The sequence below is a fragment of the Camellia sinensis genome, chromosome 3 (genome assembly GCF_055761805.1).
Source record: "Camellia sinensis isolate YWXY chromosome 3, ASM5576180v1, whole genome shotgun sequence".
Lineage (NCBI taxonomy): Eukaryota > Viridiplantae > Streptophyta > Magnoliopsida > Ericales > Theaceae > Camellia > Camellia sinensis.
The window spans coordinates 24,871,892-24,895,783 of NC_138963.1; the positions used below are offsets into that span (position 1 = coordinate 24,871,892).

The 23,892-nt window shown below is 38.3% G+C and overlaps 2 protein-coding genes across 4 annotated transcripts in view; one reads left to right on the forward strand and one right to left on the reverse strand.

Annotated features, from left to right (window-relative positions):
- Window positions 1-4,413: 4,413 nt before the first annotated feature.
- HCF152 (Tetratricopeptide repeat (TPR)-like superfamily protein) lies at window positions 4,414-7,018 on the forward strand. The gene has a single exon (XM_082917448.1). It carries the CDS (start codon window positions 4,584-4,586, stop codon window positions 6,834-6,836), a length of 2,253 nt encoding a protein of 750 aa, XP_082773574.1. The 5' UTR covers window positions 4,414-4,583; the 3' UTR covers window positions 6,837-7,018.
- Window positions 7,019-7,711: 693 nt separating this feature from the next.
- The window catches only part of MCM8 (minichromosome maintenance 8), a 32,637-nt gene continuing 16,456 nt past the window's right edge, over window positions 7,712-23,892 (reverse strand). The window contains exons 9-18 of one of the 3 annotated variants that reach the window (XR_014362894.1): window positions 12,036-12,106; window positions 11,833-11,951; window positions 11,332-11,461; window positions 10,492-10,543; window positions 10,259-10,409; window positions 9,998-10,172; window positions 9,112-9,316; window positions 8,793-8,963; window positions 8,594-8,707; window positions 7,712-8,014 (exon numbers count right to left, since the gene is read on the reverse strand). Coding sequence is in view for 2 of the 3 variants with exons in the window: in XM_082917447.1 (XP_082773573.1) it covers window positions 13,072-13,226; window positions 13,314-13,662; window positions 13,749-13,867; window positions 13,961-15,644 (2,307 nt within the window). In the remaining variant the exon portion in view is untranslated. Of the gene's footprint in view, window positions 8,015-8,593; window positions 8,708-8,792; window positions 8,964-9,111; window positions 9,317-9,997; window positions 10,173-10,258; window positions 10,410-10,491; window positions 10,544-11,331; window positions 11,462-11,832; window positions 11,952-12,035; window positions 12,107-12,892; window positions 13,227-13,313; window positions 13,663-13,748; window positions 13,868-13,960; window positions 15,676-23,892 lie in introns of those variants that run through there. The other 2 variants (XM_028256871.2, XM_082917447.1) reach the window with 2 other exon arrangements.

The window sequence follows — 23,892 nt, forward strand, 5'->3', positions numbered from 1 at the left end:
TGTTAATGCATCTAAAATATGTGGATCACGTACACTAAGTGTAAAATCTGAAAAATAATTAAAATGTACTGAACCTTTATGAAGACCAGTTTCCATCATACCCATTAAACTATCATTGTAATTAAAAAAATGAGCATCTCGTAAACATAATAAAACAGAGGTATTTTTACATACCATAGTTAATGGATTAGCACCAACTTAAATTAAACCAATATGAATAAAATTGTAACCATTTTTAAAATGTCTTTTGATTAAATTAGCATCAATAATTGGCAGGCTTCCTTGGGTTTCTCTAAAGTATAAACTTGTTCAATTGTTTTAACATGCAAGGTAACTTTAAAAGCATTCTGTATAAAAGTAGTTTTATAACTTTCTTTAATTGGTAATTTTGGTATATTCCATCCTAAATCAATTTTATCATTTTGTATTTCTACATCTTCTTCATTAATTACTAATCCTTGATTAGGTATTGAGGGCAAAGTAGTTGACCTAGAACTGACTGATGAGTTACTTCTAAAAATCGATTCATTGTTCTTTTTAATTAAACTGTTTTATAGGAATCTTAATACATTGCCTAAATTTATCATGTTTTCACATACCTTGTATACATACATACCCTATTCGGGAGCCCCGATGTCTAACACTGCCTAACCAAAGGACTTACCTAAGACGTTGGGCGAAAGTGGGTGACTTAAACAAGGTGGAAAGACACAGATAGAATTAGTGGCAGAGTAAGATGATTGAAACCAGATTAAGCAAATAAACAATAGAATTGATTGATCAGAAATAACAAAGCAGTTAAAAACAGGACACAACATAACTAGGCTCTGATGCCATAAACGCGGAAACAGCAAGCAGAATGAAGAACATGGATTACGAAATCAAATATGACTAAAATTGAACAACAGAATTGGAATGCACTAATTAACCAAAATCATTTTATATAAAACTTTGTAATTAAAATACAGAAAGTAACTTACAATTACAATCGTAGCAACTGCAAGGATCTTAATTAAGTTACAAGAGGAGGGTTTGATTGCCACTCAGAGCTCTCAGGTTTTTCTCAAAACAAAGACTTAAACGAAGAATGCCTGAATGAATACATTTGATTACAATATATAGAAAAGAAAATTAACAATGCAGCATATGAATTGGTTGATTGATCGAAGGCAGCTGGCAGCATTGGAGACTGAGCAAAGCTGTCGGTTGCTTTCAGCTGATTGATTGAACAGTTGAGCAGCTTTTACCAAAAGTTGACAAAAGTTGATTGATGAACAGTAAAAGTGAACAGTAATTTTTACTATTCATGCTTTCGGTGGAATATGTGATTAGGGGAATCAATATAAATACAAATTGGCAACTTTTCTCAAAAGAGTATTGATTGAAGCTAATTTGTATCTATATAGAATCCTATGTTGATTAGGCAAATAGATCCTGAGCATCTTGAAACTCTGGACCCAAAAATTGATTAGTTGACTCTTCAGAAGAATGCGAACTTTCTGAACTTTCTTCTGAACTGTCTGAACTGGAAGTTGATTGGGCTTCAGATTGATCCACAAGCTTGCGAACTAACTGGAGCAATTCATCTCTAGATGATTTGGATGACTTGGGCTTATTCTTGGACTTGACTTTAGGCTGAGCAGAAGGTGAAATGGGCTTAGCCTTGGACTTGGACTTTGATTTGGGCTTTAATTGGGCCGACTGAGCAGCTACAACTTTGGACTTGGATTTTTCAGTGGGCTTTGCCGATTTATCTTTTGATTTGGGCTTGGAGCCACTAGATGAGGGGCTTCCAAGATTGACTGGAGGAAGGCTAGGACTTCCTTGGCTGATTGCAGCAGTTGGGTTCTGCTGGGCGTTGACCATAGTAAGAGTAGGAGCAAGTTGATCAGATGGGAATTCGGCTTGAACAATTTCCACAATGCGGGAAACTGTGAACTTATCCCACCATTGAACAGAATGTTGACGGATAATTATATCATCAACAATACCATAATGCCATTTAAATATCCAAGGGATTTTATACTTAAATATAAAAATTAGCAATAATGGAAATTCTCGTTGGTGAGGAGTAAATGGGAAAACAGTAGCAAAATAGTTGATTTGTTCAATCAGAATATCAGGGAAAATATCTGAAATGGCACCATAATGGGACCACCATCTCAGAAACCAAGAAGGTAATTCTGATTTGAACTTTTGATCAAATTGAATAAACTAGGAATGGCTGAAGGTTTCATTTTGGTACAAGAAGACCTTGAACCAGGCATCAATGTAATCATGGTAATTATAGGGAATAGAATGATCAGGTAATTCACAAAGCTGATAAGGAGGACCCCATTCAGCTAGGGAGACAATGCTGTGAATATAAATAGAATGATACAGAATTTTACTAGAATAGGTGCGATCATAAATGGGTTTAATCAAAACTGATTGGTGATCGATCAGGATATCTTTGTAGTAAGTAATTGTTTTATCTAGATGGGAAAGAACAAAATGGCATCCAAATCCAAAATAGGATTTAGCAAGATCATTAAGAGTTAGACTCTTGGGGTGACTAGGCTCTTTGAAAAAGAGGTTAGTAGAGGTTGATTTAACATAATCAGATCGAGCAAACCTGATTGGATTAGCAGGAAATGGAGTAATTGAGACTGCTTGGCTGGAAGAAGCAAATGGATCAATAGCCAAAGCAGAGGAGTAATTAGGTCTAGGAATGTTACCAAGAACTTGGTAACGGTTGATCATTTCAATAGGTTGAGGATACTAGTTTACTAACTCCAAAGGAGGAGGAACAAAAGGTTGATTAGATGAAACCAAAGCCTTACCAGGAGGAGGCCTTGGGCGAGACATATGTAGAAATGAAACAATAATTAGTAGCAAAGATTAACAACCAGAAAGAAGATCTAAATAATTCTGGTAGTAATTCAAATGACTAATGTAATTAGTGAGTAAATTGCGACGAGCTTTAATCTGATGGTAATTGATGTATTGGGCTCTTTTAGTGGTTGTCCGGGCTAATTTGAAGCGGTGAATACAGTGGTTAACTTGGTGTATCAAGGTTTGGTAATGGGTAATTTGGGTTTTAATATAGGTAATTTGTGGAGTAGCACTCATCCCTTACCCTCCTGTAAAAATTCCCGGGTAAGAAAATCAGGAAGGAAATTTTGACAACCAAGTATATAATCAATATCAAAATAAAAAATACTTAAAATAGATTGCTAACGAGCAAAAAATTGCTTACTAGCAAGATTTTAAACATCTTTTTGTAAAACATATTTAGCAGATTTGCAATCAACACGAAATAAAAACTTTTGATTTAAAATATCATCTTGAAATTTGGTAATACATAAAACAGTAGAAAAAATTTCTTTTTTAATACTACTATAATTTAATTGTGCTTTATTCCAGACACCGGAGTGATAATGAACAATTTGTTCAGAGGATTTTGAGGAGTGACTTTCTGAAGAAGAATGCCACCATAACCAATATCAAAAGCATCAGTTTGAATAATTTTGAATGAATGCTCAGTAGGAATACCAAGACAAGGAAGAGACTTAACATGTTGTTTGATTTGTTGAACAATAGCAGTATGAACAGAAGACCAAAGAGGAGGATTATCCTTTAACCTATCAAACAGAGGTTGATAGACTTTCCTAAGGTCTTTACAGAATTCAGCAATGTAATTGAGAGAACCTAAAAACCTTTGTAATTGGGTTTTATCAAGAATTTCATCAAGAAATTTAGACGCAAACTCTATGGAGCGACTAATTGGCAGAATAGTATTGTGATGAATATCATAACTTAAAAATCTAACTTTAGTTTGAAACAATTTAATTTTAGGAGCAGATATGACTAAACCATGACTTTTAATTGTATTAAAGAATACAGTTAAATGTTTCCAATGTTCAGTAATTGATTTAGAAAAAATTAATGTCATCAATGTAAAAAATAGAAAAATGACTAAATGGGTTGAATATATCATTCATTATATTTTGAAATTCACTAAGAGCATTTTTTAATCCAAATGGCATTACATTCCATTCATAGTAACCAAATGGTGTACTGAATGCAGTTTTGTATCTATCATTAGGATGAATTTGAATTTGCCAAAAATCACTTTTTAAATCAAATTTACTAAAAATAACAGCTTGACTAAGTCGTTTAATCAAATCTTCAGCATTTAAAGGTTTATAATTAATAACAAGTCGAGAGACACTTCTTTCTAATTTAGCATTTTTGTTAATATAAAAAGCAAGACAAGACCAAGATGATTTGCTTAGACTAATAATTCTAATATTATTATTATTATTATAACATTCATATCTTTTTATGACATCTAAATGGTGGGTTGGTATTGAACATGAGAGACACATTTTGTTAATTAAAAAAGAAAAAAAGAAAGAAAATCATAATTGTAATGTGCAAATAACAAACAAACAAGCGGCCCTAATATACTCGACGTAGTACTTCCATCTCCACCCAATACTTGCCTTCCCCTTCAAAACAAAAATATCCCCCCGACTCTCTCTCTCTCTCAATTTAAACAACAAACCTCTCCCTCTCTCTCCTCCCCAAATGGACAGGCCATGAACAACACTAAACCACCACTCTCATCTTCATCATCACCACCACAACCAAACCAATTCCCATTAACCCACACTCTCACTCTCCACTGGGTTTCACCACCACCCTCCAGCACCACCACATTCAAACCCAAGTTCCCATTTCGCACACTAGCCACCTCCGCCAACCACCCCACCAATCCCAACAACCTCTCCCTCTCCACCACCACCACCACCACCACCACACCTCCCAATTCCCAACACCAAACTCTCCTCACCCTCCTCCGCCAAAGAAAAACAGACCAAGCTTGGATTCTCTACACCCAGTGTTCCCACCTCCCTACCCCCACCTGTCTCAGCCGCCTTGTCTCCCAACTCTCTTACCAAAACACCCCCCAAAGCCTCTCTCGAGCCCAGTCCATCATCCAACGCCTCCGCCATGACCACCAGCTCCACCGCCTCGACGCCAACTCCCTCGGCCTCCTCGCCGTCGCTGCAGCCAAGTCCGGCCACACCCTCTACGCCTCCTCCCTCATCAAATCCATGCTCAAATCCGGCTATCTCCCCCATGTCAAGGCCTGGAGCGCCGTCGTCAGCCGCCTTGCCGCCTCCGGTGACGACGGTCCCTCCGAAGCTCTCAAACTGTTTGGTTCCGTTCTCCGGCGAGTTCGCCGGTTCTCTGACAAAGAAGTTGTCAGAGACTCGAGGCCTGACACGGCCGCTTTCAATGCCGTTCTCAATGCTTGTGCGAATATTGGGGATACTAAGAGGTTCCTCCAACTGTTCGATGAAATGCCTGAGTTGGGTTGTGAGCCTGATGTTTTGACTTATAATGTGATGATCAAATTGTGTGCGAGAGCTGATAGGAAAGATTTGATTGTGTTTGTATTGGAAATGATTTTGATGAAGGAAATTCCACTTTGCATGACCACATTGCATTCGATCGTTGCAGCGTATGTTGGTTTTGGGGAGCTGGAAATCGCAGAGAGAATTGTGCAGGCAATGAGGGAAGGTCGGCGAGACCTTTGCAAAATTCTAAGGGAATTGAATTTTGAAAACCCGAATCGAAATGAAAGGGATGTGTTTGAGAAGTTGCTTCCCAATTCTATTGATTCGAGTAATTACGAGCCACCATTGTTGCCTAAGATATACACTCCTGACTCTAGAATGTACACTACTCTTATGAAGGGTTATATGAAACAAGGTCGAGTGAGCGACACGGTCAGAATGCTAGAGGCAATGCGCCATCAAGAAGATGGTGCTAGCCACCCTGACCATGTCACTTACACAACCGTTATATCGGCGCTCGTGAAGGTGGGATCAATGGATCGTGCACGACAGGTCTTGGCAGAGATGGCTCGAATTGCTGTTCCGGCTAATAGGATCACTTACAATATTCTCCTCAAAGGGTATTGCCAACAACTACAAATAGACAAGGCAAAGGAGTTGATGCGAGAGATGACCGATGATGTAGTGATTGAGCCTGATGTGGTCTCGTATAATACTTTAATTGATGGATGTATACTAGTTGATGATAGTGCCGGGGCTCTTGCATACTTCAATGAGATGCGAGCGAGAGGAATCGCTCCTACTAAGATTAGTTACACCACTTTGATGAAAGCTTTTGCTTTGTCAGGTCAACCAAAGCTAGCTAACAAGGTGTTTGATGAAATGCTCAAAGACCCTCGAGTGAAGGTTGATTTGGCCGCATGGAATATGTTGGTGGAAGGGTATTGTAGGTTGGGTTTTATAGAAGCAGCGAAGAAAATAGTTGAGACGATGAAAGAGAAGGGGTTCTACCCAAATGTGGCTACTTATGGAAGCCTTGCGAATGGGATTGCAGTAGCTAGAAAGCCCGGGGAAGCACTTTTGCTTTGGAACGAAATCAAGGAGAGGTGTGGGATGGAAAAGGAAAGGGAGGTTTCTAATTATGTTTCTTCAACTATCCCACCACCGCTGAAGCCTGATGAAGGTCTCTTGGATACTCTGGCAGATGTCTGTGTCCGAGCTGCTTTCTTCAGGAAGGCTCTGGAGATTGTTGCTTGTATGGAAGAGTATGGAATACCGCCAAATAAGACCAAGTATACGAGAATCTATGTGGAGATGCATTCGAGGATGTTTACGAGCAAGCATGCCTCGAGAGCGAGGCAGGACCGGAGGAGCGAGAGGAAGAGAGCGGCTGAGGCTTTCAAATTCTGGTTGGGATTGCCTAATTCTTATTATGGGAGCGAGTGGCGGCTTGAACCTGGAGAGGATTATGCCTCTGATTCTGTATAATCATCAGTGGAAGGAAGACTGTCTATCTACTACCTCTCTGACTCTATTGTAAGCAGCAGACTTATGCACTAGGTACGACCAGTTTTCTAAAAGCAAAAGTGTATTTCAACCTTGTGAAGCTTGAAATTCAAATGTAATTTATCATTTGATTAATGTAATATATGAAATAGATTCCTAAGCAATCCGGTATTTAGGTTCAGGAAGAGGGATATTTGCCTCGTTGAAATTGCATTGAAAATTGGATTTAAAATACAAACATGTCTGGTACCGTACTAACATTGCTAGGGTTGTCTAATCTGCAAGGACATACATTATATTACAATCCCAAGATATGTAACATTACAACATAATTAGACATTATATCCACATGTTGTCCATCGACTACACCTTTGGGACTGAACTTAGGCCCTAGCTCGCAGACAAAATTGATGAAACAGAAGAGATCCGAGTGAATGGAAAGAAACAAACGATGAATTCCAATTTCATTTGAGAAAGGAATGTTATAAAACCAACACCATCCATAAAGCTTGTTATCTAGATGGGAAGAGAACAGCTGATTATGAGAGAAATTGAGAAGAATAAGAATTTCAATAAGAGAAGAAAATATAACAAAAGAAAAATAAACGATAGGGATGCTTTCTTTAGGAGATATTGTCTAATTTCGGCTCAGAAGAGAATATTAAACAACCACATCACTATGGAGATTAAGGATTTCTGCTAGTAAGCAATGCTTCAAAATACCAAGCAAGTCAAAAGGAATGAAATGAACAGAGAAACCAACTTGGACTCTAGCTAATCTGCAAATTACTTCATAAAAGAAAAGTAGATCATTTTTCCAATATACACATGTTAAATTTTGTTATTCAAGATAGGAATTCGGTATGTACCATGTCAGATTTCTTTATACACTCTGCTGCAGAATATGCTTGGTTAAATCCAATGTGCATTATATGTCAATAACACATCGCACATTTTACAGTCAAAGTAACATTTGGAAACTTCAAGGCAACAATCAGTGTAGTAGTGCCAGAAGCCAATCATATTACATATGAAGTATTGTAACCAAATTAAAGGAAATAGAGAAGCAATATAAACAATATTTGACCTGCTCTCCAGTGCTGCAAAACTTAGCCCCTCTACCTTGACGACAAACTCCGTGAATAAGATGATGATAGCACCTGCATGAAAAGAATTTGAGATTCTCACTGAAACAGCACATGAAAACTATGATTTCCATCTTCAAAACAAATTTTTTTTTATTTGATACAGCACATGGAAACATCATAGAGGTGCACATGAAAACGTCATAGATGTGTATCTTTTTCCTCAGTAAATAGTAACATTCCTCTATTACAAAACAATAGGTGTATCTTTTTCCATAAGTAATTATAGTTTTACAATAGGTGCATTTAGCATGACAATTCTCATTTTTTTATTGTAAATTAATATTGTGTAATTATGAGTTCTATCAAGGCAATTAGACGTAATATCAGTAGAACAAATCAGAAAAAACAAGAAAAACAGCAAAGTGCATTCAAAGTTTCATCATCAAATCTATGAGATCTCTATAGCATTAAAAGTGTCTTCTTTTTCATTTTTTTTTTTTCCTTTGTTGAGGCATCCAGGAGGTGCCACTCCAGTCACTTTAGAAAGTATTGACAATTCTAATGTAATAGGTGTATGTAGGTTACCCAAGAATTCTCACTTTCAGTTGTGTCCAGGATTCAAAAGTTTGACAAAGTTAGATGTCATAGTACCTGGTAAGTCTTTGGCCCCTTCTTCAGTAGATAACCAACGCTGTTTAAATTATCCACAAATGTATCAATATCTGGAACTCTTAAGCCAATCCTATCTGCCAAACTGTATATTTCCTGGGGAAATAATTAAAATGTAAAGGAGGGTTCAACAGGGGGTGAAATTGTTTACAGAACTAATAGAGAAAGCAATGGTGTGTACAGAAATTGAAAAGCAATCTTTTTGCTGCAACTCTGATTGCTTATTCAGGGCACTTAGAAATCGTTTTGCTTCCTTTTGTTGACTCATTCCTCCACTGCGACCAAAATCCACAAAACCATGTTCGTCGACATACTTATCGTACAAGGATTCTTTCATTATTTCAACAACATCCTGAAAATAGCAGTGTGAAGTGAATTAACGGCATCAATAACCAAAATTTACTCATCCAAAGATATAATCACTTTATACTGTCGAGCTTGTCTGTCAAATTGCACTTGCAGTCCATAAAAGTTGAGATTAGCACTCATTGCCAGCTTACCAAGTGAAGAAAAATAGATGCTAACTCAAATATTTTTGGGGTTACGTCTGTGCAAGTTGAAACAGAAGCTTTTTTCTTCGTGCCAGACGTTATGAAAGATTATTGGAAGCAGTCAACCTTTCTAATTTCAAGAACCACAGAAATTGAGTAATGGTCTTGCACATCTGTTAGTAGTAACTTTCATTTTGCTTTTCGTTGGGATAACCTACACATTGTGGGAGTAATGAGCAGCTTGATCACATTGATGGGTTGCTAATGCGTTAGTTTAAAAACATTCATATTGGCCATCCAAACAAGTAAAGAAAACTTCAGATTCCTCATCTAGTTAAAAGAATTCTACTGGCATAAAAAAAAACTAGGAAAAAGTCCCTTGATGGGCATGCATATTAATCGACATTTGGAACAACGGTAAGGAGAAAGTTGAGGAAGAATTGCCAGTGGATGATCAGATTCATTCAAGAAAAGCTAAAGATTTGTGGTTGATTTTTCCAGATAACCAGCAGAATACATATATAGTGACAAAGATACCAATAATCCTTATCAAGCAGACAAAGCAGCTTTGATACACTGTTCACAGAAATAAGAGTTTTGTTGAGACATAACCAAAGGCTTTCTGTGCACTTAAAGAAGTAAAATGACTTCTTGTTTCCTAAGAAAACAGCAGAAATTTGTAATTTTTTATATGAAACATCTTTCAAACCCCATCTGACCATTCTTGGACCTCCTAAATTTTGCATCCTAAGATTGCATCTGCATACACCAGCTAAGTTCAAAATTGCAAGAAAACTAAATCAAGATCACTTTCAGAGGCTGGTAGTGCAGATTTTAGAGGATGGAAATTTACATCAAATAAAATTTGTCCCAGAAACAGGCAAGATCAACTCACCAAAGCATCTTGGGCAGTTATTTCTTCTCTTAAGTCCAGCCTAGCTCGAGCTTCCGCCAGCCTTACCAGACTTTCTAGTTGCCTTGCTGTTATTGGTGTACCATCAGCAGATGTGCTATGGTCTCTCAATCGTAAGTAAAACTTCTGTAGGATATCGGCTGCTGGCCTTGACATCCTGATACAACAAAAGGCAATATATGGAGTTGTCAAACTAAAGTTGCCATGATTAAAATGTTGCATCTTAATCGCGAATCAAATTACCTGGGAAAGACAAAAGTTCTTGCATAAGCAATATATTTCCGAAGAAGCTGACTGGGCAATGGAGCAAAATCAGCATCTTTCTTAGGGTCAAGTCTCAATCTTGAAACTAAAGAACCACTTTGTGTCCGTATGTCTCGAGCATTCAGTGAAGCTGCAATATGTAAATTTAAAGGTTCATTTGTTAGACTCCCCTCAATCATAAGAACTTAATACACCAACAGTAGAAACACCACCTGTACATAGCTTTTTTGCAGCTGGAGAATGTTCTCCAGGTCCAGCATGAAGCTGCAAATGAAATGCTTCAGTTATATGCTTGTCATGTCCTTGAACTAAGCTCAGACCATTAAGGCCTATGATCATCTATTTGATCTAGAGTCCCGTAAACACCAATTCACATAGGAATGCATACAAAGAATGGCACTCCATTTTTGCAACCAGGGAAAACTATTGGGCTGAAAGAAATAGTAAAAGCAACAGAAAAAAAACATGTAGCCACTTGGAGACAAACTACAAGATAAGTGGCAGAATCACCTCATGATATTGGGTTATGGCACATTTACACAAACCGTAGTAGTGGTAGTAGACAGGGTTGTAGAAAACGGTGTCGTTTTCCAGTTAAGTTACAAAGCTCTCCAATTTCTTAAAGACACCATAGTCGTGGTAAGCATACAAGGCGGTAGAAAATGGTTTCGTTTTGCCAGTTCAGTTAAAGGGCCCCATCATTCATGTCTGTTACCAATACAATGGTGACACGAGCTGGTAAACACTCTATGGTATACAAATATGGCCATTGTAGCATTATTGATTTCTGAAATAATTCCCATAAGTTCACATTGAAGATGTTTCATCAACATTTGCTCAAAAATGAGGGCCAGATGTGAGTAATTTAAGCCCAGAATTTTGTCATCGTAACTGTTTGACAACCTGAATAATAGATTAGGTATACACATATGTATACATGAGCTGAATGTGAGCCATCTTGAAATGTCATATCCATATACCTAAGATTGAGGTACATTTGACACAATATTCACAAATGTACCAATAGAAAGTGGCCAGGAAGGATAACTTACGGACATAATGTGCTCGGAGACCCGTTTATCCAATAACTCATCAGGTTTATCGAGTAATATGAAAACCAAATCAAATCGTGAGAGTAGAGCAGCACTCATTTTCAAATTTTCATTGACAGTTTTTGCTCGGCTGCAATGAAATTTGATAATGATTATTAAGCAAGCCAACCTGTATAATAAATAAAAGAAACTGTAGCAGGAGCTGTAACCGCTTATTTGAACTCTGCTAAACCATATGATTTAGAATATGCTTTCAAATAGAAATCATTTCGAAAATGTTCAGTCTATAGAAAACATTATATGGGTTATCCTACTCATTGTGGTGCTAAAAATCCACAAAATCTTAACAAAACATGAAAACCCAACCACTTAGGATCAGCCTTTTATAAATATAGACTGTAGTCCATATCCACACATAAAACACATCAATGATTAGCATCATAGTAGTCCACAAGGAATAGAATAACCCATAAATGGAATGAAAAGACTAAAACACAGTACTTATAATGACCGCCAACGGGGTTTGCTGCGGCTAAGACAGAAGTTCGAGCTGATAAACTTGCCACCAATCCAGCCTTTGCAACAGAGACACACTGTTGCTCCATAGCTTCCAGAAGAGCCTGAGGGTATCCCAAAATTAATAAAACTTAGTCTTGGTACTTAAAACGATAACCAATACATATTGGTTAGAGGTCTCGACAAACCTGGTGTTCTGCAGACATTTTATCAAACTCATCAATACAGCATAGTCCACGGTCAGCAAGTACCATGGCACCTGTTGGGAAATATCATATTCAGTTAAATATTTACTTTTTCATGAATGTATGACTACTGCATACAAATTTTAATAAGTCTTGTCTCATTTAAACCTAGCATTTTATGATTGTCTAACATTGCCGTATTGGTTCAAGAGTAAAAAGCATAGACTCCTGAGCATGTGAATGCAGGTTTGAGTCTAGAAGCCAGCCAATTTGTGCAAATATGGCTGAATATTAGATCTATCTCCAGTTTAACCCTCCCAGCACTCCGCATTACTAATTCAGTACTGGGCAATGATCTATTTTTTAACATTACAGTTCCAATGGACCAAAATATTCTCAAATTGGAAGTGTTTTCATAATTACTATATATTGATACCTTACTTTGATGGTTAAATTGTGCGTAAGATAAGAAATAGACTAGCAACAGAAATTGATGTTGTTTGTTTCTTTTCATATCCATGTGTAGAAATTTAATGTATAAAGAGAAATAGAGAATTGTATTATTGATTGATTTATGTTGTTGTGTATATTACAAATGGTGGGTGGCTCATTATATAGGAGAGGGTGAGTGTAGTAGGTGAGGAGTAGGTGGTGGCAATGTTTTTAAAGGCGAAAGCGCAAGGCGAGGCGTTTTACCCTTATTGAGGCGAGGCGTAAGCCTCGAGGCGTTGAGGCGTAAGCCTTTTGAATTTTGATTTTTTTAATTTTTGTAAAATACAAAATTAATTAAATATAGCATAAAAAGAGTAAAAAAAAAAAAGAATTACCAAATAAAATTCTTAAAGGCCATTCTAAACATATAACCAAAATTAATTAATAATTTCAAGTATTATAAGTGCTCTCTAAGTCATTCTCATTAATACTATAATAAAAAAATAACTTAAGTGATAGTCAAAATAACTTAAATTTCAATTGTTCAATAAACAAAATTACTTAAAACTCTAATACTCTATAAACAAAGCAATAAATAAATAATAGGTCACTCTAAGTCATCCTCATTAATATTGTCATCATCTTCGTCTGCTATATCTATAATGGGATAGGTTCCATCATCTATTCCACCAACTTCTTCCAACTCCATATCTTCATCCACAAGGGTGCATCTTGCTGCCTTGCCTTTTCCTCTATCATTTCCTATACAAGAAATATGATTTCAAATTAATTAAATAGGCACATACAATAATATGTATGCAACTAGTCCATAATTATTTAACAACTTACTTGAACCTTCACCAACTTTTCTTTTCTTTGCATTCGAAGATGAGTCAACATTAATCGTAGTCGTAGTTGATCGATTTTCCACACTTCTATCATATGTAGTGATAGGCACAGTCCTAATTGCTTCAGCATCGAACAATTCTTCTTCATCAAGCCAAGAAGCATCAAGAGGGAGGACAGGATCTTCTTTTTCAGCAATCCATTCATCATCCGAATCAATTTCATCTACTAGTATTGGATCGATGTTTTGTCTTCTTCTGATACTCCTCTCTCTTAGTTTAGTGTTGTACTTCACATAGACCAAAGCATTCAAACGTTTGTGCTCAAGCCTATTCCTCTTTTTTGTATGAATCTAATATAATAATATAAGAAACGAAATAAGAAACATGAATATTTTATTTTATGCATAAGAAAGTTTAGGTAAGAAAGATATATTACCGACTCAAAGGTGCTCCAATTTCTCTCACATCCCGAAGCACTACAAGTTAGACTAAGTATTCGAATAGCAAATTTTGTTAACTCTGGTGTTTTGCTCCCAAAACGAATCCACCAATCAGCTACATAATTTGAAAAATGCACAAATAATTTCAATCTCGTATTTTAATTTTATAGAATGTAATTGGAAAATTATTTTCATATTAGTTTCTTACCGGGAGAGCGTATCGCTCTGGAATCAATTGCAACACGACTTCCGAATTCCCCTTTTGCTTGATCATAATAGTCCAATTGGATATCAGCCTTGAGACGCTCATCATAACTCAACATTCTATCCATGCACTGATACAATCCTTGCCTCACCTCCTCAACATTGGAGAAGGAATCTCGATAGCGCAACTGTGGGTTTAGATAATAACCCGCAGCATGTAAAGGTCTATGAAGTTGTGGTGTCCACCTTGCATCTATCTTATTCCAAATTGGTCCGTACTTCCTAACATTTCCTCCACAATTGAAAGCAATCTTTTCTTTAGCCACATCCATCAACTCATAAATGTAACCCATAGCAGCCCTCTCCTCTGAATCAACTTCTCGCAAAACACTAACCAAAGGTATTGTGCTTTTGATACAAAAAGCAACATTAGGCCAAAATTTTGGATCAAACAACACAGTTGCACGAGCCTTTACCCCTTCAACCTTTCTTGCCCAACTACTAGAAGCCCACTTTTCTGAAGAAAACATAGCTTGGAGTGGTTGCTTTTGTTTGTAAAGACTTTGGAGAGTAAGATAAGCAGTGGCAAACCGTGTTACTGCTGGACGGAGTAGTTCACTGTTCTTTGTAAATGATCTCATCATTGAAAGGACCCAACAATGTCCATATATAAACTTGACCACTTGCCTAGCTAACGAGAGAGTTTGGTCACAGACTTTCAATTTTCCAATGTCCTCCAACATTAAATCAATACAATGTGCAGCACATGGAGTCCAATACAACTTCTTCCTCTTCTCCATAAGTCTTGACCCGGCATTGACATAGTTTGAAGCATTATCAGTAATAACTTGAACAACATTATCTTCCCCAATTTCATCTACGACACTATCGAGATAGTTAAACATCAACTCCCCATTTTTTATAGTATCAGATGCATCAATTGATTTTAAAAACCAAGTTCCAGCAGGGCTATTCACAAGAAAATTAATAAGAACTCTACTTTTCCCATCTGTCCAGCCATCAGACATAATTGAGCATCCATATTGTTTCCATGCTTTTTTATGTTCCTCCATCATGACATTTATATCCTCTACTTCTGCTTTAAGAATCCAAGTCCTCAATTCATGCATAGAAGGGGGTTTGAAGCCAGGTCCATAATTTGCAATTCCATCAACTGCAGCTACCCAATATGGATCATTCACTAAATTAAATGGAAGAGCTTTACAATATATAAAACGCCCAATCTTTCGACATACATCTTTTCTTTCTTCTTGTTTCCATTTGGAGTTCAGTGTACATTGTCGTGCTTGAGAACTAGCAAATTTATCCATTGGACCCCTCGGTTTTGGTGGTTGTGTCATACTACCAGTATCGCCTTCAATAGATTGAGAAGCACCACTCTCGCCCTTTGCTCCAGCACCCATCCCAATTTCATATAGCATCTCATTACGGGCACTTTTTTGCTCAAAGAAATTTTTTAACGCTTGTTGGCATTCCGACTTTACATCTTCAGGAACTTTTGAACACGGTTTAATGCCTTTATGCGTACCGGCTAGATGATTTTTAAATCGACTTACAGTACCACTACAAGTTTGATCACAAAATTTGCATCTAAAATATTTTTCTCCATCAACTTCTTTTACATACTTCCAGACAAAATCTTTTCTTTGGCCTTTGGGTTCAGTCATCTTTTTTTTTTTATCCCCACCAACTTATCAACTACAAAAATAAACAAATAAAAAAATAAAAACAAAAATTATGAGAAGAGAAGCTCAATTAAAAAAATAAAAAATAAAATAATAATAAAAAATTAAAATTTATATAATAATAATAATAATAATAATAATTTATTAAACGAGAAGAAGCTTAATAATAATATTAAATAATAATATATTAGAATTACACTGATAATAAATTAATTACACTGATAATAAATTAATGAGGGAGGAGCTCGGTTTATATAAGAATAATAATATATTAGATATACTGATAATAAATTGCCATGCTGGAGGAGCTCAGTTTATATAATAATAATAATATATTAGATAAGTGGAGATATTTGTGCACAAACATAGAGAAGAGAAGCATCAGCCATTGATAAAACAGACACAACGAGGGCAGAGAGATAGAGACGATGCAGACAAAATCGAGAGAGAGACGATGCAGACAGAAGAACGAGAGAAAGACGATGCACAGAGAGACGATGCAGACAGAGTTGAACGAGAGAGAGAGACTCGACTCAACGAGAGAGAAAGAGAGATACAGACTTCGTACCTGGAAAACCCTAATTCGTTGGAGAAGACTGATTCGAACTTGCTGGACTCTGATCTAAAGAATATGGACTTACAAGGTATTTATATTTTCTTCTTGAGCAATTTCTGTTTCAATCGAAGTCTTTTTCGAATTTTGATTTTTGAAATCGAACTCCTCAAAAGGCTTGCGCCTCACTGTCCAAAGCGTGAAAATCGTATAAAGCGTTTCAGATGCTTACGCCTCTGTCTTTGATACGTACGCATAGCTGGTGTGTCGCCCAAAAGATAACGCATCTGTGCGTTTTCCGTACGCCTCGCCTCAAGTCGCGTCTCAAGTCGCGCATCATATACGCCTTTGAAAACATTGGGTGGTGGTAGGTGATGGTAAATTGGTGGTAGGTGATGGTAAATTTTAACAGCCCCCCGCAAACTCAAGGAGGATAGAAACTAACCAACTTGAGTTTGGAGAGAGTAACAAAACAAGAAAATACATAAAAATAAAAGAGGATAGGAGACACTGTATGGTCGTGTCAGACCGTTGGTGAAGACACTGGATGGTGGTGTCATAACGTTGTAGAGGACACTGTATGCTAACCGGAATCAAATGTCGGGACAGTTTATGAGGTCATGTCGGACCGATGAAGGAGCTAACTGGAATCAATGTCGGGACAGTTTACACAGTCTTGTCGGACCCATGAAGGAGCTAACCGGAATCAATGTCGGGACAGTTTACAGAGTCTTGTCGGACCCTTAAAAAGTCGCACCCTCAAAAGGTGTGCCCAATCTTTCAAAAGGCGTGCCCTCAAAAGGCGTGCCCAATTCATCAAAAGGCGAGCCATCAAAAGGCGTGCCATCAAAAGGTGTGTCCAGGTTGGCGTCGAGCGCCGAGCGGCGCATGATGCGCGTGGCTGCCTTGGCTATTTAACCAAGGTTGATGCTGAGGCTGAGGCAGACAAAAAACTTCTGAAAATCATCTGAAAAAAAACTTTTCCTTTGCTGAGAGAGAAACCCTGTAATACTCTGTAACCAACCCGTCTCTGAAACACTCAGCAACATGGCCTCTTCTTCCCGTCCAGCTACCCAGAACCTGGCCTCCTCTTCCCGTGGTCTGCTCACGCTCTTTCCAGAACTGAACGAGTCCACAAGAGAAATAACTGGTGCGGTGGCCAGTGAACCTCAACCAAACACCTCTGGTTTTGCTCCGTTGAACTTTCCGATGCGGTCGGTGGAGCAAAAAATGGCGGTGCAAACTGATATTGAGGCCAATCAGTATACTCTGAAGTCATGTGTGGAAACCATGACTGCGGTCACAAACTTGTCGCACCGGCTGCAAAGTAGAACAAATGAGGTGCAGCAGCTAAACGCCCAACTGGCTCTGCTCCAACGCATGTATAAGGATACGCGAGCAGAGATAAGTGTGCTAAAGGCGAAAAATAAGGAGCTGAAGCGGAAGGCCACCGTGATGTTCCGATTCGGAGGTCCGCCATATGCTGCAGTGGAGGAGCAGGGAATAGTGATCGTGCCCAGTGGAGTGGGAAACACGGAGGCAACACCGTCAAGGGCCGCCCAGGACGGAGGCAAAAAGAAGAGACCGGCGGCAGAGTAGCGGAAGTGAGGTCGGTGGGTGGCCGTCTGCAGAAAAGAAAACAAAACTATTGTAGGGGGTTGGATTTGCGGTTTTTTGTTGTTCTTTTTTTTTTTTTTTTTTTTGTGTGGAGAACTGTGATCAGGGTGGATCCTTAATATAAATAGAACAAAGTTGTTGTGCAAATCTGTATTTTTTTTTTTTTTTTTTTTGTGTTTGGAAAATAATAATAATAAAAATAAAGAAAATGAAGTGTGGGAAGCCAGTGGAAGGAATAAAACGAGTTTGGTTTTGGGTGCAAAGAATAATAAGAAGAATAAAAATAAGAATAATAAAAAAATGTATGAATGGGGGAATAAAGTAAGGCAAATGAGGGAGATGATTAAAGTGGTTCTGGGAGAGAAAAAGGAACCAGAGAGAGAGGGAGTGGGGTGATTAAAAAAGTAAAAAAAAAAATTTGCATCAGAAAGTGCATGTGTGTCTGTCAATCCCGTGGGTGTGTGTGAGTGTGGGTTGTGAGTGCCGTGGATTAGGTGATATAATAATAATAAATAAAAAAATAAAAGGTTAGACCATCAATGAGAGAAACAGGGAGAGAAGGTAGAGAGAGAAACATTGATCATCAATGGGTGCGGTGAAAAACAATTTCGACATGGAGGAGGGAACGCCCGAGATCGGCATGGATTATGTAAATTTTAACACCATGACGTGTAGCCTTATTATTGGAATTGTTTGTGCTCGAAAACTTCAAATTATTTCAGTGTACTTCTCATTTTCTAACACAAACTGCAAGGCCATTGTAATATTATTCATAAAGGAAGAAAAGACAAATTGGAGGATTCCTACTATTATCAACTAGAGAGCAGGCCATTAAAGCTTCCTGTAAAAGCCATTGTTTAGAAATGGGTGTCATCACTTTCAAGTAGTTGATAATGGTTAGATGTGCTCTAAGAAGCACGGATGCAAACACGACACTAACACAACGACACTTCTCAAAAAATACAGGACACAACACATGGGAAACTTGCGAAATATAAAGTTTTATGAATGATGCGTCATATATATATGAATACCCCATTCAAAGATAATTAAAAAAAAATACAACATAACACTAATTTCAAAAATTTAAAGGACAGATTAATAGGTAAATAAATCTACATTGTTTTTCTTTTATCATTATTCTAAATTATTTTGTTCAAAATTGTAATGTTTTCGTATGTGCCTGAGTCATGGACAATGTCTCCCAAGTGCCTGTGTAACAACCCTCACTTTATCTTAGTCATGCTCGCATGCATTCACACGAATTTGTCTTGTTAAGTTTGCATCTACAGACCTTGATTCGTTTCGTCTAAGTGTTGCTTGCATGTTTTGTTTCTTGCTTGGTGTGTGTGGCCGACGTCATCTTAAGCCTAGGTCACACCCTTGAACCTCTTATATCTAGGACCATCTTGGAATCCACTTTGGTTGACCTCCACCTTCGCCCTAGCATATTGGCCGAGATGTCATCATCTAGGCCGAGGTATGCGTCACCTAGGCCGAGATATGTTTCATCTAGGCCGAGATGTTATCATCTAGACACCCTAGGTCTTTGATTCTTGCACCTCGTGATCTTGTTGCTGGACTGGTATGACCTAGACCGAGGTGTGGCACAGCTAGGCCAATTGTTATCCATCCTAGCCGAAATCATTAAAACCTTCTTGCCGAAGCCTATGTCTTGATCCGAGGTCATTACCTTGTTAGAGTGCCCATGTCATCTTGCTTGTTGAACACCCTTTGTCATGCTCTTATCTTGTCATTCAGTCACCTTTTGGAGGAAACCCCAATCCGGTAGTGCCACGTGCCCCAGCAGAGGGTTAAGTCAGCCGGCAATGGGAGAAAACATATCATTATGTGTCATATTTTGCATAGTAGAGAGAGAAGCTCTAAGAAGAGGAAGAAGAAGAAGTTCTTACGAAGAGAACTAGATTTCCAAGCTTGATCTTCGCATCTTGAACCGTTAGATCTATGTTTTGAGGTTAGATTCTTGATTTACTCTTGTTGTTCTTCATGTTTATTCGATCACATTGCATGATCTAGCATGATTCATGAGTCTTGCATTGATTTAAAGCTTGTTTTAGAAAGAGAAAATGATGTTCTTGTGTTCTTGAAATAAAACTATGTTTTGATCCGAAAGTTTGTATCAAGATCTATGTTTTTGTGTTTGTTTTCATAAGATCTTCAAGTATGGGTACCCAGGTCCATGTTTTCGAACTCATCTCATGAAATCTCAGATTTTGAATAAAGAAGTTATGATTTTAGCATTCATGTTCTTTATGTTCTTCATGTTCATATTCTTCATGTTCTTCAAAGGAAACCCAGATTTTCCCCAGACTTCGTTTCCCTGAATGTGGTCATCGGGACCATACCTCGGCTAAGAGGTGTGGGACCTCGGCCAAGGCCTGGTTGGTACCCGACATGTTTTCCCCGAGATGAAAAACAGTGTTTTAACTTCCAACATGTTTTGTTTTGACTCGACCTAGTCTTGAAAGAAATGCTGAGATCATTTACACTCATGCAACGCTTGTTTCAGGAATGCATTTCATACCCATCTTTGAGCATCTCTTCTTGTCTTCTTGAAGTGCATTCAGTAGACTGTATTATGTGTTTGTAGGACTTGGACCCTTGCTTTAACCCCGATGTTCGAAGAGCTATGTGAGTGGTATTTTTAATAAAGCTATGTTATAAAGTTTGATAAAGTTTTACTTGTTTCGTTTTGGAAAAGTGTTTGTTCAAGTATGAATGATTATCCCTAATTTTTGTATCAAGTATTATATTGTTTGATGACATTCTAGGAAAGTCCTTAGTGCCAAGGGACTATAATGCAACTGCACCTTTGTTTTGATAATCCTTAGTGCCAGGGGACTATAATGTAACTGCACCCTTGTTTTGAAAGTCCTTAGTGCCAGGGGACTATAATGCAACTGCACCCTTTGTTTTGCCACTGACGGTTTTCCACGTGGGTTTGTTTGTCCGGAATGTCATCGTTTGGTATTATATAGATGTTATTAACATTCAAGAAGCTTTGAAAGACTTGATAGATGAACTTGGTTCACCCCTTGATTTTGTACAAGTTATGTATTGTTTGATAAAGATCTCGGATATCATTCATTTAACCCTTTATTTCTAATGTCATTCACTGAGTACCCAAGCTCACCCTCTCCTTATATATATGTAGGTGACGAGCAAGAAGGCGGTGACGCCTAGTTGTGTTTTGCAAGATGTTTTTGGATTCCTATTTTGTAGCATCTTGAAGACTAAGCTTCTTAGCTTTGTATTTCATGTATTTTGTATATGTCGGCTTGAGAAGCCTTTTGATCAAGATGTATCATGTACTTATTTTTATTTGTATTCAAATTGTAAAACTATGTTAAGATGTATGTCGTTTCATTTGATCTATGCACAGCTCCTATGCACTACTTAGATTTAAATTTATTGCTTCCGCACATGTAAGCCCCATATGTATACTCTAATTGTGTGCGAATCTTTGTAAGCTGGCCTTCGGTAATCTCGGATTACTGGCCATCATGGCACCATTCTACTAGGGGTGGAATGGGGTCGTGACAGATTGGTATCAGAGCACCGATTCCTTATTCCTTATAGTACGTTATTCACACACTTTTAGTCCTAAGGAGCATAGGATTTCCCTTAGAATGATATTAGGACTGCATCATATTGCTTGCTACTCGACAAGATGTGCATCATCTCGGCACGATTGTTTGTTACTTGCATACATGTCTATTTGCTCATTTTGTTTTAAAGTCATATTTTGCATACTCCTAGCATCATGAGAAGGGGTAGACCTCCGGTTGGCCGAGATCATCCTGAGAACAGATTAGATAGACTGGAAAGGTGGGTCGAAAGTTTGGTCCATGAGTTGAGACAGCCCAGGCCACAAGACACTAGTACTACCTCCACCCAGGCCGAGCAGACAAACGGCCGACATGCAGTTCCGCCTCCGCCTCCTCCAGTGCCGCAAGTGCCTCCACAGCAAGCTTTATATGGGGACGGCACGATAACCTTGATCAAAGAGTTCAAGAAGATGAACCCGCGCGAGATACCAAGGGGGTATAGAGTCAATGAAAGCCGAAGCGTGGGTTTTGGAAATGGAGAAGTTGTTTGAGATTTTTCCCAGCACCGACGCTCAGAAGGTGTCATTGGCAGCATTCACGTTGGACGACGACGCACGAAGATGGTGGATAATGATCCGAGAAGGCAATCCAGGCTTGACTTGGGCCAGATTTTTGGAGTTGTTTTACAACAAGCATTTTCCCCTCAGTGTCCGAGATCGCAAGACCACAGAGTTCCAGACTCTAACACAAGGCAACAAGACAGTGGCAGAATACGACCGTGCTTTTACCGAGTTGGTGAGATATGCGCCTCATATGGTCAATGATGAATATAGAAAGGCTAGAGAGTTTGAAAGTGCGCTTCATGGGCCGATACAAGATCGAGTTAACATGCCGACTTACGCCGGAGTATTGGACAAGGCCATCCTTGCAGAAGCTAACTTGAACCGGTACCAGAGTTTAGGAGAGAGCCAGAGGAAGAGATAGAATTACGACAATCACCGAGGATGTTGAGAAGACTACTTTTCGGACGAGATATGGCCACTACGAATTATTGGTAATGCCTTTTGGAGTGACTAATGCTCCTACAGGATTTATGGATTTGATGAATAAAGTCTTTAAGCCATACCTAGATGAGTTTGTGGTTGTTTTCATCAACGATATATTGATCTATTCCAAGAGTGGAGTTGAGCATGAGAAGCATTTGAGACTAGCCCTACAAATTTTGAGGGACAGAAAGTTGTATGCCAAGCTTAGCAAGTGTGAGTTTTGGCTTTCCAGCATTTCATTTTTAGGGCATGTGATTAATGAAGAAAGTATTTCAGCTGATCCTAGCAAAGTTGAAGCCATTGTGAATTAGCCAAGGCCGACTAATGTGTCTAAGGTTCGTAGTTTTCTGGTTTTGGCAGGTTATTATAGGAAGTTTGTGAAGGACTTCTCGAAGATTGCAGTACCATTGACACAACTGACTCAAAAGGGAGTGACATACGAATGGACCGAGGGTAGAGACGCAGCCTTCCAGGAACTCAAGACGAGGTTAGTTATAGCACCAGTTCTTGTACTACCATCAGGTAATGAGGAATTTCAAATTTATAGTGATGCGTCACATAAGGGTTTGGGTTGTGTATTAATGCAAGGGGGTAAACTCATAGCATACGCATCTCGTCAATTGAAACCCCATGAGAAGAACTATCCCACCCATGATCTAGAATTGGCAGCCGTAGTATTTGCCTTGAAGATTTGGTGTCATTACTTGTATGGAGCTTCTTGCCAAGTTTTCACAGATCACAAGAGCTTGAAGTACTTGTTCACCCAAAAGGAATTAAATATGAGGCAAAAAAGGTGGCTTGAGTTATTGAAAGACTACGATATGCAAATTCAGTACCATCCGGGTAAAGCAAACTCGGTGGCCGACGCTTTAAGCAGGAAATTAGTTGGGAGTTTGGCATGTTTAGTAATGATTGCAGTGGAGCCGACTATTATTGAGGAAGTGAAGACCAGGCAGATGGAGGATGAATTCTTAAAAAGGGTGATTGATGAATTTGTCACCAAGCCGAGGTCAAGGTACACCGTTGAGAATCAAGTACTTAGGTTTGAAGGAAGATTGTGCGTGGCCGACGTCCCCGAGTTGAAAAGAAGAATTTTACAGGAAGCTCATGGTTCCAAATTTGCCATTCATCCAGGAAATACCAAGATGTACCAAAACGTGAAGCAAACTTTTTGGTGGCCAAATATGAAAAGAGAGATAGCCGAGTTCGTATCTCAGTGTCTATATTGCCAACAAGTGAAAGCAGAGCATCAGAGGCCAGCAGAACTTCTTCAACCCTTGTCAATTCCTGAGTGGAAATGGGAGCACATCTCCATGGATTTTGTGGTTGGTTTGCCGAGGACACAAAAAGGTATGGATTCAATTTGGGTTATAATTGATAAGTTAACTAAGTCAGCACACTTATTGCCTGTTAAGACTACATTTAATGCCGATCGACTTGCTTCA

Bases quoted from the DNA above. Each gene is read 5' to 3' on its own strand.
- HCF152 (XM_082917448.1), top strand. From the start codon at position 4,584: ATGAACAACACTAAACCACCACTCTCATCTTCATCATCACCACCACAA.